Source organism: Coloeus monedula, assembly GCF_965178545.1.
Source record: "Coloeus monedula genome assembly, chromosome: 6".
Classification (NCBI taxonomy): domain Eukaryota; kingdom Metazoa; phylum Chordata; class Aves; order Passeriformes; family Corvidae; genus Coloeus; species Coloeus monedula.
In genome coordinates, this window is record NC_138786.1 from 49,336,120 (window position 1) to 49,352,844 (window position 16,725).

At 40.7% G+C, this 16,725-nt stretch overlaps 1 protein-coding gene across 1 annotated transcript; it reads left to right on the plus strand.

The window, feature by feature from the left end:
- Positions 1-9,749: 9,749 nt before the first annotated feature.
- Positions 9,750-13,581, plus strand: LYSET (lysosomal enzyme trafficking factor; the record flags this gene model as incomplete). The annotated part of the gene is given in 3 exon segments (XM_082284329.1): positions 9,750-9,827; positions 9,829-9,854; positions 11,472-13,581. Coding segments are annotated over 3 exon segments (516 nt in total). The 3' UTR covers positions 11,884-13,581.
- Between the last annotated feature and the right edge of the window lie 3,144 nt (positions 13,582-16,725).

Here is a 16,725-nt window from a genome sequence, read left to right on the forward strand (position 1 = left end):
CCTTCTGAAGGAAGAAGATCATGTAGAAAAGAACTGGAAATTCAGGAGACAAGTAAGTTATAGAAAACAGGAGATAATCAGCTGTAGTGTAAAAGGAAAAAGGGGAAAAAACCCAAGCTAAAGCACCATCAACAAAAAGACCTGGAATAAATCTACTGAGACCACAATCTGGTTATAGCTCTGGGCATTTACTAGATGCTCAGGCTTGTAAAGTGAAATAGATAGCTCATCTAGAATCACAAACTTTCAGATATTTCAGATCACCTAGATCCTGTAAGACACTTGTAGTTGCACAGATGATAAATTCCATTAATACTTGTTGTATCACTGTACTATTAAATTTATTATCTCACATACTCAGTGCCTGTCAGTCTGTAAATAAGGCTTAGGCAGTGAGCACATCTGAATGTGGGATTTGTCATAATCCCATAGTGTCATTATGGAGCTATCTGGACAGGTACTGCTTCCCAATCATTTTTCTGACAGCTAAAAGGGACACTTCCATAGACAGGATCCCAGCAAATATTCCTAGTGATTCTTAACAGGCCACTTCTGTGCTTCATATTAATGTACCAGATATATAAGAGCCACCTTTAGGGTTGAACATACAATGCCAATGCTGCCCTTTGGGATTTTCCCTTCTCCCAGAGCTTCCAGAGAGGGGAAGGAATGTTAGTGACTGAATGCATGAAGGCTGCTTGCCTTGAGCCTCAGTTTTCTGGTGCGACCTCTGAAGAAAGCTTTTCACATGGATGAGAAGTTTGTCCTAACTTGTGCCTATGAAGATTCCCATTGTTTGATAAGGGATGAGCTAACATTGTACCTTTTCCCTTCATCAGAACCCAATTTCCATTATCCAAGTGCCAACTGTCCCAATACATATAGAAGCTCAATGCCTAAAAGAGATCTATGTACTTGTTTTTGAAATTGTGCAATTAATATCGATACATACATGCTTCCTCATTTATTTGGGAAACCAATCTAAACAAATCAGAGAGAGGACAAGTTAGAAGAATGTTCTTGAACTCTCAGCACTTTGAATAGTGCTTATTTCTGCTCCGTTTGCATCAAGCCTATGAAGTGGGATTCTTTTTCATGTGAAGGCCTGCCAGGAGAAATCAGAGAGGGTGAGGAACACCCTAAACCAGAGGAAAGCACTCATGCCACCATTTAGACAGCAGAGGCCCCAGGACATGCCAAGGAGCTGTCATAAAAGTGTTTCAAGCACTTAAGTAATTTTTCAGCTACTTGGACTATAGAGTTCTCTAAAGAAAATGGTTTCATAAGCCAGAGAATTAGAAGTTAGCCCAGATGTCTTGAGGGTAAAGTTGATAGTGGTTTCAGGTTAGATTTTGGCTACTCTGCAATAACAAAAGAAGCTGCCAGAGGGATTTACCACAATTTGTAGGACATCTTCTGAAGATAATGCCTAGATTGGTGTGGGGGAGAATAATAGGCATGTGGGTCTTGTCAAAGGATCTCACCTACTCAATTTTGAGAGCATTCAAACCTGAAGTCTTCTTTGCTAATCATCTCCACTTGCTATCAATGACAATAGCCCCAAAAGACTGGTTTACCATCACTCCACACAGCTGGGGAAAGGAGAACTTGCAGCTGTCACAGACTTTTCTAGAGTGAAAAAACTTTTGTGTTGCTGGCTAACCTTGGTGTTTTTTTGGGGGCCTTATTTGTGCAGATTTCCAGAGAAGGGACATCTACACCTTCTGTTCTGCTGTTCTTTCTGATCCTCCTGGGTTAGGGTGGCTATTCTCACCCACCAGTCCAGTGCTGGCTAACCACGTTTCCAAGCATTTTCACTGTGTGAAGCCACTCCAGAAAAGTATCAGGCTGCCTAATTTTACCAAGCTAAAGATTTTCCACTGCTTCAGAGGCTGTTTTGACAGAGCACTTAGAACTAGCACTTCAAAAATGTGCAACAATCTGAGAATTATAGTGTCTAGCAAGTGAAAAAAGAATGATGGAAGATGAAAAGACCTTGAAATTGTAACCTCTGCTTCAACAACCAGATCAGGATAGGTTTAATTTTGTGTCACAATCCATTGCAACATCATCATTTATGCACGGGATTCATTGGTGAAACACTTCGACTGGTAACAGTTACCCAGAACACTATACCTGGCAAACAAGCTCTGCAGCATGTAAAAGCATCATTTCAGAATGGAGGTGCTCTAAGTCCCATTAAACAAAGCAGTGCAGAAATGCACCTACAATGACACACTAATTTAGGCCAGATACTTTTTTGTATGGAGAAGGTGTTGATTTGGATGCACTTGAACTTGCTACAGTCTCATAGCTGTGTATTTCTTTACCCTCCCAGTATCCTCATGTTGTTATGATAATGATGTTTACGTTCTGTTGGTGAAAGGCAAACCTAGCATACATTTGTGTGGAAAAGTGGACATTTCCCCTCTTTAAGAATGCTAAAAAATGCAGTAATAAATGTGCTAAGCTGGAGACGTTTAAAGAGTCACTTGGAATTATAGGACAGAGTATGACAGTAGGCATTACTGCAATTTCATTTTACATAGCAAAGAGCAGCAGCTTAAAATTTCTGCACAGCAAGAAAAAAATGTAATGCCTTTTGCTTTAAAGATTTGCAAATACTGCTTAATGTGCTTTTGTTAAATGAAATGCAAATACTTAGTTACTAATAAATTATTGAAATTTTCCCTTTGAGAGTAATCATCAACTGCTATTAACATCTCCATTCAAATGTTCAAGTCATTCTGGGTCTCTGTGCTATTTCTGGTACAGACTTCTAGCACGGGCTTCAGAAAAAGACAAATTCAGGTACAAGGCTAGGTGAGTAGTTAAAAGCTTCACAACTACAGTGAACTGACTTTTATCTTTCACTAAAGATAAACAACAGGACAACAACAGGAGCCCTCCATACAGATGAGGATGAAGATTTACTTCCCATTGATGACATTTGTATGAAAGCCTCCCCTCTCATGTCGGCCTCTCAGCTGAGCTGACAGTGTGCACTTGTGACAGCTGAGCTGACATCGAGCACTTCAATGGGTAACAAGGTGCTCTACAGGACTGGAGCTTGGATAAACCATCAGGTACTTCTGTCATTCAGCCTGCCTCTGACAGTGACTTCCTATTGCCTCAGACAAGTTCTGGTTTTTTATAATCTATGCAGACATTTCTGTGACTAAGAACCTATCAACCCACACATTATATGGGTGGATATCTTACACATATGCCTCTTGCAGTACATTTTAATGTTAGCAACTATGGGCTAATTCCTAAGCTCGAACAGGACAGAGGGAAGAGGTTCCTAAAAGACACAACAACACACTGTCTTGGGGTGACTTTATGATGTGCATGCCCTACTGCCGCTCTATGCCCAGATATGATTCCTGTGCCTGTGTCTTTAAAAATATTGAACCCTTCACAAATTTTGGACATTCCTCCAAATTTGTCTCAAACCAGGACACACAAACATAAACTTTTTGGTTTGGTTTGGTTTTTGGGTTGGGGGGGCATCATTTTTTTGTTTGTTTGTTTGGGGTTTTTGGGGTTGGTTTGGTTTGGTTTTTGTTGGTGGTGGTGTTTTTGTTTTTTGAAAGGTTAGATTCTGCAAATCTTAAATATTGCTGTCTACAATATGCTGTCTACCTCCCCCAAACTTCCATCCTGGTCTATGCAAAATTGGGATCCTTTGAATTTGGGAAAAGGCCTGATATGAACTGAGTTCTTTCACTATTTGTTTAGTAAAAGAAAGTTATGTTTCTGGAAAATACAGTTTACAGTCTAGAGTAAGATAGGTACAGCCTAGAAACTGGGAATCTCAGAAGAGACAGTAACTAAATCTTTTTAAAATAATTCCATGGTGTTACTGACTTAAGCACCACATAAGCATCACTGAAGGAGAGAATTAGTAGAAATTTTTTTAAAATTGCTCCTCTCGTGAGGATGGAGCAGTCACTCTCTAAGATGGTCAGATGTTTCTCTTGGACCATCTATATGGACAGAAAAAGGATTCTGTTTTTTCTTTTTAACATGGGTGATTTTTCAGTTAACTTGTTTGTATGACTAAACATGTTGACAGCAGCAAACTCAGCATGGAAATTCAATAACTGCTCCTTTCTGGGAGTATGAGCTTACTTTAGTTGAAAACATGGAAAAACAGGGTTTAAGGGCAGCTCAGGGGTTTAAGGGCAGCTTTGGAAGTGGACTTGGGGTGGTTTTTTATATTATTTATGAAAATTTAATTAAAAACAAATTGTAATGAACAATGGTTTTGTTGAAATGCAGTTTATAACTGTAAACTGGTTTGACAAAAATTCTGCAGGAAAGCTCTCTTTCCTTCAAGGTCAGTACAATGCTGGGTCATATCACTGGAGCTGTGAGATCAATATCTGCATTGCTTCTGCATAAATTGTACTTGTTCTCTGTTTGAATAAATGCCATGGAGAGAAATAGTTAGTTTCCAGACACCTCTGCCCCAATCCTTTCAGTATGTTTTGTCAGTTCTTGCTCAACTTTGAAGCGACTTTGTAATTGGCTGAAAAAGAGAAGGTAAAAGCAAAGATTTTATCTCTTTCCTGCCGGAATTGTTTTACCACAGACAATGCAGACATGAGGCGTACATTCAGTGGTAACTAATTAACGAGGAGCATCAGTGTACTGAAGACTAAGAGTGCAGTCTAAAATACCAAGGCCCTTCATAAAAGACTCAGTTCTTTATAGGCACTTTGACAAAGGGTACTAGTGTATAATTCTTCCTTTGGCAGATGTTTACTGTGGATGTTTGAGAGAATGAGATAGCTATTCCATTTGAAAATATCAAAAAGTTTGTTGGAAAGATGATAAATATTTCTACAACTAAGAACAAAGTATGGATGGTATTCAAAGAACCTGGTTAACATGATTGCCTGAAGCTTAACTCAGATGTGGCTGCTGCTAATAAAATGGTGGAAGCAGAATTTCAGGAACTGAGAATTAAAGATTAAGGTAATTTAAGGTCCCAAAATTTCAAAGTGTACAAAGCAAATATACTATTTCAATTCAAAATGAGAAGAAATAAAATATAAAAATTCTATCCTATAGAAAAGTGCCTTGCATGCTCTCAAATGAATGTGCAACACTCTATAAGAGAACAGATATTTCCAACAAAAGAGTTCAAAAAAAGACAGCAGTACGGACAAAACAACTACCCAAGAAAAAAAGGGGATCAGATTATTATGGCCTTATTTTCAGAAAAAACAAAACTTCTAAAACACAAACTAAAGATTCATAAAACATGAAATAAAACATATGAATTGAAGCAAACTAATGTTCTTGACTCACACTAAATTATAAGAAACTGATCAAAACAACTTATTACACCACAACAGGATACTATGAAACTCACTGTAACTACATCTAATAAATAAAACTGCTGTAAACTGCAAAAACACTGGACATTCAAGCACTCACTGATAAAAATTCACATGAGTACTATAAACATTGTTCTGAGCAAAAAAAAAACCAAACAAGGCATTCTCTTTTCCCAATATACATCCTCAGTTTTTTCATGTGTTACTTAAAATTCACTAAAAACCCTTTCCCTTCTGTATTTCTTTATAAACACAGCACTAACTCTGCTTGTAACACAAAGGAGAGTTTGCCCAGCTGGAGCTGAGGGCAGATGTCATGTGAGGCTTGGGTTTTCATGTGTGTTTTCTTTCCCCGGTCAAAGCACTGGTTCTTCAGTTTGCTCTGTGCCCTACCTTTGGAGTACCAGGAAGAGATGTGAACTAGTCTACCTCTCTTGGCTTAAGGTTAGGTATGATCTTCATAGGACCAACACATGTGCTCATGCCCTGTTCTCCTCATTTATGCCAGTTTTGTCCTTGGAATCCCAACATATACAGAGTCTGTAGGGACCCCAGTTCTGCAGCCAAGAGTTTGGTTTAGAGTCAGGATTAAGAAGGAAAAGATCCAGGAACGTGGTATTCTAGATGAATCAAAAAATCAGTGTCCTACAAAGTGGAAGGCAAATGCCGTCTTGACAGAAATGTTTCCATTATTAGATTCTCACTTCTCAGTTCTTGCCAGCGAGAACCTACTACAACTCTGCTAAATATAAACATAGATCCACCCAAAAGGATGCAAGATGCATTCTGTCCTTCAGCTTCTGCCTTCCATTTGGAAGGCCAACTAATTTTGGTTTTGTAATCATCTCAGGTCTTCTACTTTTGCTTTTCTATTTTGGCTAAAATCTAAACTTAGGCAATACTTTCTATTAATACTGAGTTACGAAAACTTTGTTTGACTCAAACATTACAACTAACCCTTCTGATTCCTCTTGTCAACCCTCATTTATCCTATGTAGTTTATCAGGATCCTGAGTGCACTAACAGGCCTTAACAGCCCCAACAATCCTCACCTGACCACTCCCTTGGGCTCAGGAGCCCCAGTTTAGCCAAGCCCTGTGCTTTCAGTTCATGCCTGACTTGAGTTGTATCACTATGTGTCCCCAGCTCAGCCATGACTGTGCCAAGCAGTGTTTATCCAGACCTGGAGTTACAGTCTGAATTCCTAGCTTGACCTCGGTCTTTTCTTATCAATATGGACCTTCATGGCAATTGCTAGGTTATGTCTGACCCTAGTTCTTGCTGGACCTGACCCTAGCCTGCAGGCTGCCTTCACAGCTTGAACTTGGACCTGCCTTGTTACTTGCCTGATGCTCTGTACTCCTGGCTGAATCTGGTGTGCCCTGCTTGCCTTGCTCAGGCTCTGTGGGACTGGGCTTGGGCAGTGAGGCTCTGCCCCATCATCTGTGTTATTATGCTTGGCTCCTGCCCTCTATGGAGCAGCCAGCTCTCACCGCTCCATTGTTTGTCTCTTTTATCTTCAAAACAAACCAAATATTTCTATAAAAATACATTGCATGTCAAAACTAAGTTAAACACTTTTTTTTTTCCTAATGCTACAAAATTCCATGATTAATTCTCTGATTCTGTTCATTAAATATTATTTCCTTTGGATTCAGCAGACTTCTATCTCCTCCTCTGGTTTGCCAAGCTGAATATTACCCTTTTGAGTCTCACCAGGTGTATGTTCTCATTTCAATATGCAGAGTTATGAGTTCTTTCCCCTTATTAATACCAGCCCTTGTGACTGGAATTTGTCTAAAGCTGAGAACAGTTGCTTCTTGTTCTACTAATTTTGGTATTATTCCCTTCCCCCTCAAAGGCCTGATGCTAAAACTAATCAACCAGCAAACTCTCAGTTGAGCTATTTGCTCCATCCCTTCCTATACTATGCCAGAGGTTAAGCATAACACTGAATTTAGGCAGATTGAGATCTAGCCCAAAACCACTACAAATCACTCTGTCTGTGTTATGCCTTAGCTTTCAAAGGCAGCTTGTGATTGTTGTAACAACTCTTCAAATTTTTTAGATCCTTCTCTTCATAACCACAATCTCAGGCTTATGGTTATTACAGAAGACCCATGGTTGGGTCTTTTAACCTACTTGGTTTACAAGCATGTTAAATCCTAAACCATCCTTCCTTTCCAACTCCAACCATTCAGTGAAAAGACAGGCTTCTTAAGTAGAAATAAGTTCCACATTTCACTGTTTTTTTTTTCATAATCTTAAGTGCAAATGCAGGCTTTACAGTTAGCACATGTATCCACTGCCAAGCCATACATTCACACTCACATATTAATTCGTACTGAAACCCTTCTCTTTGAAATCTAGGTGGGTATTTCAAAGAATCTGGTTCATTTCCCATCATTATATCTAACCTCAATATAAGAAAATGCAATATAGCCATGCTTGAGTGGAAGGTCTGTCAGCCACACAGGAGTTTTATTCACTTTTAGATCACCTGGGACCCCACCACCTGTAAGAATGGAAAGAATGCCATTTAGGTGAGAGAAGTGTCCCAGGGGTAATTAGAGGTACGTAGCTATTCATGTCTAGATCTATCATCACAACTACACTAATGGTTTATTTAAACTTCGGGAAAGATAATGAAATCTTGATTGAACTGAAGTGTAAAATCGCTGACCTGGGAGTCACGCTGTTGCTCAGGCTGGCTCTGCCTGTGGTGCCGGGCGCCATCTCGTGTCACTTTTGGGCCTTTAGTTCAATGAGCATTAAAGCAACAATAAAAATAATTTTTTAAAAAACCCACAAAACAACAAAACAACAAACCAAAACAGCACGACTTAAAGTGAAGTTGCTCTGTGACAGAGGATTTGTATTTCTGACTCTTGTGGGCTCTCAATAGTGTAACTTTTCTCTACTGATATCTGCAGCTCCATGCGTTTTGTCATCAGCTGTCCTGACTATAATCCAAAACACCAGCTTCTAACACTTTTCATTGAAACACCAAACATAGCAGGATAAGCCATCATAAATTTGATTTTGCAGCAGCTCTTATATACTGTGTCCCATGCACCTACTACATCCCCAAGAAAAGTGGCAGAAGATACAATGTATTTACAAAATGTCATTGCTTTAGCGTCTTTCATTTCTTTTTGGGCATCCCTTTTTAAATCGTCTTTTAGCCTCCTTCTTAAGGACAGCTGCATGAGAGTGAATTGTGGCCACTGCTGCTTTCTCTATGAAAAAGTGTAATTTCCTCACGACTTTGGGATACAACAATTTAGTAACAAGTTCCACTTCCTATGTAACGCGATTCAGTTTCGGCATTAACTGGCACGGAGTTCTCGTCACACAGTTCCTGAATTCAGGCAAACACGTTCTGCCCACACAAACTCTCCCCAAATCATTGCTGTGCCGTCATTGAATGGCACGCACCTGACCGGATCGTTTTGCTGTCAATTTAAATGATCTTTTAGCTTCATTTAAAGCTTTTCCCCGGTAGAAACATATGGACCTTAAAGATCATCTGGTCCCAACCCCTGCTGCCATGGGATAATAAGCATATAATATCTCCTAATACTTTAATTCATTAGAAATAATCCACTAAGTCATGTTTATGTATAAGCATATACTGGGTTTTGACTACACGTTTGCCATTTTCTGGAGACGGTTTCAGTCTCTACTGTAATCTCTAGTAATCTCTGTTGTTATTTCCCTCGGCCGGCTAACGCGGCCACTGTACCAAAACACAACAGTTTGGGTCTGGCCCCCGCCAAGGAGCCGAGCGCCGCCTCAGGGCGACGCCGCCATTTTGGGCGAAGCCACCCCCGCCACAGAGGGGCGCGCGCCCGAGCCAAGATGGCCGCCGGCCAAGGCGCCCGCCCCGGATGCGGCCGCGCGCCCCGGCAGCCGTTGCCCCGTGCCGGAAGTGGCGGTGCCGGCGGGCGGCCATGGCGGCGGGCGGGCAGCGGGGCGGGCCCGCGGGACTCGCCGCCTCCCGGCGCCGCGGCGCGGGCTGAGGGGAGCGGGCCGCCCGCCGCCGCCCTCCCGCTCCCTCCTTCTCCACCAGAGGAAGGTAAGGAGCTGCCGGCGCCGGGAAGGACGCGTGGTGGAGAGGCGCGTCTCTCCCAGAGCGCGAGTCCGGCGGGTGGTGTGGGAGGAGAGCCCCAGTGGGGTGAAGGGGTCCGAGGACCATCGCGGATCTGCCCGAAAGCTGCAAGTTGTAGTGGAGTCTGGAAACGGAGAATAACAATGAGAAGACTCTGTTACCTCAGCCTCTTTCGGTATAACCGGGAGCAAAGGCTTCTGTTCTGGCTTCTGCTCAAGGGCAGGATCAAAACCCGCTGGTGTTTACCTTCTTAATTCTACTGCTGTTTTGACAGTGTTTGTGCTTTCAGTATGTACATACCTTCTGACGTTTTATTTTCTTCGAAGGCGACCACTCGTGAGCCAGCTCGGATATACCGAACTGCTGGAAAAAACAGCTAGCGGCTTATTTAGCGGGTAAACGCAAACCTGGGGTTCACGTTTTTACCCTGTGGATTAACAGCTCTTTACACGAATGTTTCAGTTGTCCTGCTGAACGTATTGGCTCGGGGTAATAAAGGGAAACGTGCAGCTGAGTTACATAGAAGGATCAGCTGAACGAGAAGTTGCCATTACTTAAGTCTGCAGTAGATTTCTCAAGTATTTACTGTTCCTTTTCAGGTATTTACTGTTCCTTCTCAGGTATTTATTGTCCCTGTATGTTTGACTCTTTTAGCCACCATGAATGCAGGAGTCTGAGGGCCAGAACAATTTCTCCAGGGCTCCCTTGATCAGATTCTGTCATGTCAGGATTGAGGATACCCCTCAGTTATGTAAAACCAGGAAGTAAGTCTTTCAGGATTGCCAACCAAACTGGCAGATTAGTCTGGCTCAGAAAGGGTGATTGAGAATGATGTAATGATTTTGTATAATTTATGGTAAATTCTCTAATGCTTCCATGAATTGTTACTGTTTTCTATGCATAATTAATTTTTCAATAAGCATTTCTGCCTAGTATTTTAAAGGCCTGATATATTTTCTTAAAATAGCACTACATAGACGGATTTTAGTCCTCTCTAGGAAAAGGTAAGAAATGTAAAATCCAAAAGTCTGAAAAAGCATTTTTTTTGGAGAACCCTAATCAGGCGTAGAGAAGCAGTGGTTCTCCCTGCCCCATGCAAGGGCTACTTGGATGGAAAGAGGTGATGACTTCATTTGTGTGGAGGTACTCCAGCTGGAGTGTTTGTGACTGGTTTGAAGAGTGTTTCCAGTCACCTAGACCCATGCAGCCAGCTAGCAATTTGAAGCAGCTAAAATTGAGCCCAGTAGTGTCTGTGGGGCTCCAATAATTTGTGCTTTTTCTGAAGAGTGCCCAGTGGTGAGTGTCTGGTTTGTTCTGCACCGAGACATTGACCAGTGCAGGTGTGCAGTTCTGTTCCTCTGGAAGGCCTGTGGCAACTGTCCACACAGGGACAGCAGGAATACAGTTAGCTGCAAGTAACATGGTTATAGCACCTTCATGTGTGCAAGTACATATTTTTTTGTACAACCTAACCCTTGAACCTCATGTTCAAATTGAAAATATCCTTTCTGTGGTTCATAGATGGGTACTCAGCTAGAGCTTAATACAGCTGGATGTTGCTGCACTACAGACAAGCAGCGATGTTCTTGTACTGGCTGTCTAGCAGCATGTTTGTCTTGCAGATGTCAAAGAACTTTCCAAACTTTACATATTTATAGAAAATCTTACATTATCCCCTCTCAGTGTCTAGAGACATTGAGGGCAGATGGGGTCAGTACTTACCCAGTTGATGACTTTTGTCTTGTTCCCTCAGTACCTGACTTTAGCCAGCAAGCCCTAAACTATGCAGAGCCATCAGTGGAGCTTCTTATGTTGTTGCTGTTAACCTGTTGCTGGCAGAGTAATGATTTTCTATGTCGTAGAGAAAACTCAGGTCTTCAGAAATAGATGTGTGTGCTGTTTTAACTAATGTGTAATGAAACGTTATAGAAAATTAACTTATGAAAACCAAGATTCATCTGTCCCCTCTTTTTTCAAGCTGTACTGAATGTTTATGTCACCTTTTGTTTCAGGTGCAGAGCATGGAGAATGATGAACTTCCGCCAGAGGATGGGCTGGATTGGTGTGGGGCTGTACTTGTTAGCAAGTGCTGCGGCTTTTTATTACGTCTTTGAGATCAATGAGACTTACAACAAACTAGCACTGGAGCACATTCAGCAACACCCCAAGGAACCACAGGAAGGAACCACATGGACACACTCCTTAAAAGTACGACTGCTATCCTTGCCGTTTTGGCTGTGGACTATAATATTTTTAATACCGTATTTACAGATGTTCTTGTTCCTCTATTCCTGTACAAGAGCTGACCCCAAAACTGTTGGGTATTGCATCATTCCTATCTGCTTGGCTGTTATTTGCAATCGTCACCAAACATTTGTGAAGGCCTCTAATCAGATCAGTAGATTACAACTGATTGACACTTAGCTCAAGTTCTAGTTTCTGTTGCTGATTTGAAGCAATTGCATATGCCTGATCTAATCACAAGACTGAAGTTCTGAGTGAAGGCCTGAAAGAGCCTTTTCTTTCAAACTGGTAAGCAATGAAGAAAATGACTGTTTTCTATTTAAAACAAGCAAGTAACTACTAAGGTTTTTAATTATGGATCTATCAGGTGGCCAGAGTGGGAGAGCCCCGTGTGACACGTGATGGAAGTATTCCTCATTTTGCCTTAATGATGCAAAATTGCAACACTCCATCTGAAATGTCCTGTAGGGAAACAAGTTTCTGGTCCACAATTTTACTCCTCTGTGCAAAAAAGTGATTTCCTATGTTTTCCCTTGGAGTGAAATCAATGAAAAGATACTTCTTTTGTGGTAAATGTAAGAGGAAAAAAGAAATTGAGAAATTATATATAATTGAGTAATTATAAAAGCTGCACCTAACACAATTCTTTGCTTTTTCTTTTTTTTATTATCTACATCAGTGCTGTTTTTAATGACTTTTTAAAAGCAAAGAATAAAGTTTGTGCAAACCATTAAAGGGAAAAACTACATTTTTTCCTGTGGTAGCCTACTTGTTTTCAGTCACAACAGTCCACACTGTACTAGGTAGGCAGTGAGGAGTGGCATAGGCCTGGAGCTTGGTGCTTTAAACTGTTCCTGTGACATCAAAAGCAGCCTATGCTGGCATTGGCCTGTAGTCTGCACAAAAATTCTTTTGTGTTTCCTTCTCCTATCATTTCGCTTGATAAAATTACAAGTTGCTGAAATTTATGACCATTCTGATTTCATTCCGGACATCTTGCAAAACCATGTTCCAGGAGAACTTATGTATTAGGAAAAACTTTGAATTTGGGAAAGTTTACTGGTTGGGGGATGCTACAAACAGATTGTAAGATAGATAATCATGTTTCTTCCAGAAATTAAAAGAAGTAAGATACCTTCTTCTCATTCTTGTAATGAATGCAAATTTCTTCAGTCATACTGAAATTCCACTGAGATTTCTTTGCCATCGTTTCAACCTCTATTTTTCAGTGCTATTTTGGAATAGCATTTAAGTCTAACTGCTGTATTGTGTATTTTGAATAAGACTGAATCTCTTTCTTTCTGTCCGTTTTTGTTTCTTCTTAGAATAACTAAATTTTTGTCTCAGCTGTGATGGAAGTAATAAATATGAAAACAGTGCAAAATACACTTCAGAAGCAGTAGGCTCAAAAGAATTATGACCTAAACTCCTCGACTATGACTTTAACTGTATGTGATTGTCCAGACCTAATAATCACAAATGCCAATCCATTTCTGACTGCTTTAAGGGAATCCTGGAGAGCGTTGTCTTTTGCTTTGGAAAGAGAACACTTTTCAGTGTTGCTGTGCTTAAGCACGGCAGTTACAACACCTTAAACTTTTTGTTTGCACTTGGAGATACTTTGAGACACTGGTTTCAATTGTCAGCGTCGGTGCTAGGACCTGAAAACAATGTAGTCTTTGCAAGAAGGTTTTGACTTCTCAGTGCAATATGAAAAGGAGGAAGCTGCCATCTTAGTGCTGGAGTAAGGGTAAATTATAAATTCTGACAAGTATTTAGTATCTTGGGGAGTCAGAGCTTTTAAGATGTGTTGTTTCTGAACTTTTAAAATCACCATGCTATTTATCTATAAAATAAAAACTTTTCAATGTTTATAAACAGTAGTCTGTTAATGCAGATACTTACCAATGGCTTTTCATTTTTGTTGGTTTTGGTTTAGTGGGGTTTTAGTGGTGGTTGGGGCCAGATAGCAGTGCTGGCCGTCAGTTGCTGCTCTCCTTCCCTTAGTGTATGTGTGTTCAGTTCATCTTTTGTTGTTCTTTTATGCTCTGTGCCCTAATTACTTGTTTGTAGCCTGAATTTTTGGGGCTTGCTGGATGAAACTGAATCCTGTGTTGTTTCTTTACCTTTGTGTAAGAGATACCTCTGGCTGGACTGTTTTTAACTTGATGCTGTAAGTTAAACTGAGCAGTTACCTTGTGTCCAGATGGAATTATTTAAAGAGCCAAAGGCATAAGAGGAAGCATCAAAAATAGAAAATGATAGGAAGAACTGCCTAATTTTCTATTGGGCAAGCATGTGACCCTTAGCAAATTCACCAGCAGGCCTGGTGGGATGAGCCAAGCCGTCTGGATGTGGAGCACGTGCTGGGCATGGCGGGGACTTGGAAAACGGAGGCTTGTGTTTGTAGATTTTTCCATCAAGCCTTGTTTTGGATTACAGCTGTAGACAAGCATGTGCTTTGCAACTAACTACAGAAAAACACACAGTCTAATTCAAGCAAATGCTATGTGTGTAAGGATTTGAGCTTGAAAGCAGCAGTGGAGAGAATTAGTTTTAACTATTAACATAGTGTATACAAATACTAGACAATAGGAGTAGGAGAAGAGCAAAGTTAGCTCTGCTGGTGCTTCCAGCATTTTGGCATCAGGGGAACATCAACAGGTGAAATCTTACCCACAGTGTAAATAAAGGAAAGACTACAAAAATTAATGATTAAATGGTTTTTACTTACTGTAATAATTTTAAAAAAAGAAGTAGTGAAATAACTTTTAGGTTGATTATTCTGAAAATTTATAGGTATTGTCAAGGCTGATTATCTGAGTCACCAAAGAACTGCCTGTAACAGAAAATGACATCATCTACAAACTTTTGGGATAATTAAGCTTGAAGTTTTGCAACGTTCCGAGCTTTAATTTTCTGCCAACGAAGTGAGTAGCTGTAACACAAGGGTGGTTAATAATCATCTGTATGCTGCCTACTGTGGTTTTCTTTTTATTCATTTGTGTCACAAGATAAAGCATTGTCAGACTGCTTGAACATCACTTGAGCAGTCTCAGTGTTAGTTTCTTTAGCTGCTTGACCTTCACCTGACAGTCCCTTCCCATATGTCTGCCACATATCTGTAAGTGCTACTTAGCCTGTTCTTCACTTCCTGCCACATGGGAGCAGGTCCAGTGAAGAGCATAACATGAGGCTGCAGCCCTTCAAACTTGGACAAAAGTAAGTTGCAATAAAATGTGTTCCTTATAACACGTTTCTTCCAGCAACAAAGTAGGACTGCAAGTTTGATTTCTTTTTTTAAATTAAAAATATGAGGATTGACTTATCCTTGGAACAAAGCTTTCCAGTTGGTGCAGAATATGCATTAACTCTGCTTACTTTCTCTTGTCTGGTCCATTGTTCTCTTAAAAGGATGCTCTCCTCTTGGTAGTTTTTAAAAAATTCTCCTTTTTATGTCAGTCTTTGATGAGAACCAGTTTTCTACAAATGACCTAATGCACAAAAGCAGTTTAATAAACTTTATCACATAGTTACATTTTAAGAACTGACTTATCTTAGCTCTCCTTAAAGATACTCCTATGGTGCAGGTTTCTTCTGGGAAGAAAGAACATGCTACAAGCCATAAAAAGGTACTTCTGCTCAACTCAGTCCTCCTAGCCCATGCCTAGTCCAATTGTCTGGTGCATGTGCCCAGAACCACTGCTCGGGTGTTCACACTGCTGAGTGCTAACCTAGTCACCATAAATTACACCCCACGATGTCCCAACTGTCAGACTACTGGGTATTTTACAGAGAATCTGACATTCATAACAGCTTGTGTATAAATTACCTTTTAAGATGGAGTGAGTGGGAATTAAATGGGCTGCAGTGGGTGAATGGCATTCAAATCCTTTAATAAAAATGATGACTGTGGATCTCTCTCCTGAGAGCTAGGAAAGGTCCTGCACTTTTAGACAATGCCCCAATTACTGGGCATAATGGGATTGCCTCCTCTCCCTCACAGAACTGAGTGCCTTGCCATACTCGAGATTTAAGCTGGTTTTTTTGAGTTCCTTTGTGAATTTAGCCTCAAAGTTGTTTGAGTTCCTTTGTGAATTTAGCCTCAAAGTTGTTTGAACCAGCAAATTCAGTATTTCAAAACAGTAACAATAGAGTATGTCCTATAATTTCAGTCTTTGTGAAGGAGACATGCTTTGACATTTTTGTTGTTCTGTTTTGTAACTAGTAAAAGTAGTTGGTTCTCATCTAAATAGTACCAAGAATTTAGTATCACATCAGATCTTTTAATTCCATACAAACATACCAGCATTCTCCCCTTTAGTGAGGAAATCCAGAGCCCCCTTGGGCCAGTAAAACCAAGTTCTATTAATAAGACATACAAACTGCACTAAACAGTGCAGATGTGGTGAACTGAGCTTGTTCTATGGCCACTTGAAGATTGGTTAAGTACAAAAGCACTGCATCTCTCTGAGGTGAAGAATACAACATCTTTTTTTTCCATCGAGGCTCACCTCCTCTGCCTAAAATTCAGGGGCCACAGTTGATTTAGGGGCTCCCCAGGTGGGGTTCAGAACACAGCTGTAGGGCATTGGGAGGGTAGGGAACTACATCACACTGATGTTTCCTGTGCCTGGTAACCTCGCAGCAACTCAGAAAAATGAGGTCTATTGAGTCAGGGCACCTTTGTCACAAGCAAACCTACAACTTGGAATTGCGTAAGGTCCCCTGAAGCTCCAGTGCTCTTTTTAGTCACTTGAAAGTTTTTGTAGCTACAATAAAGACTAGCAAAGATTCTTTAAAGGCAGAAATTTGACTGGTTTTGTTTGACTCAGTGTTCACTGGTATTTTCTGGATACTCAGGTGCAGCATATTCCCGTGTCCAGGCTGACATTAAAAAAGAAGTATCCCATTTCTGGAATGGTACCTGCACTTACTCCTGTGCTAAGAAAGTTAGGGCCTGTTGCTTTACACCGTGACATGCCAGTGGACTAGTTTACACAGTCTATATGTAAAGGCCAC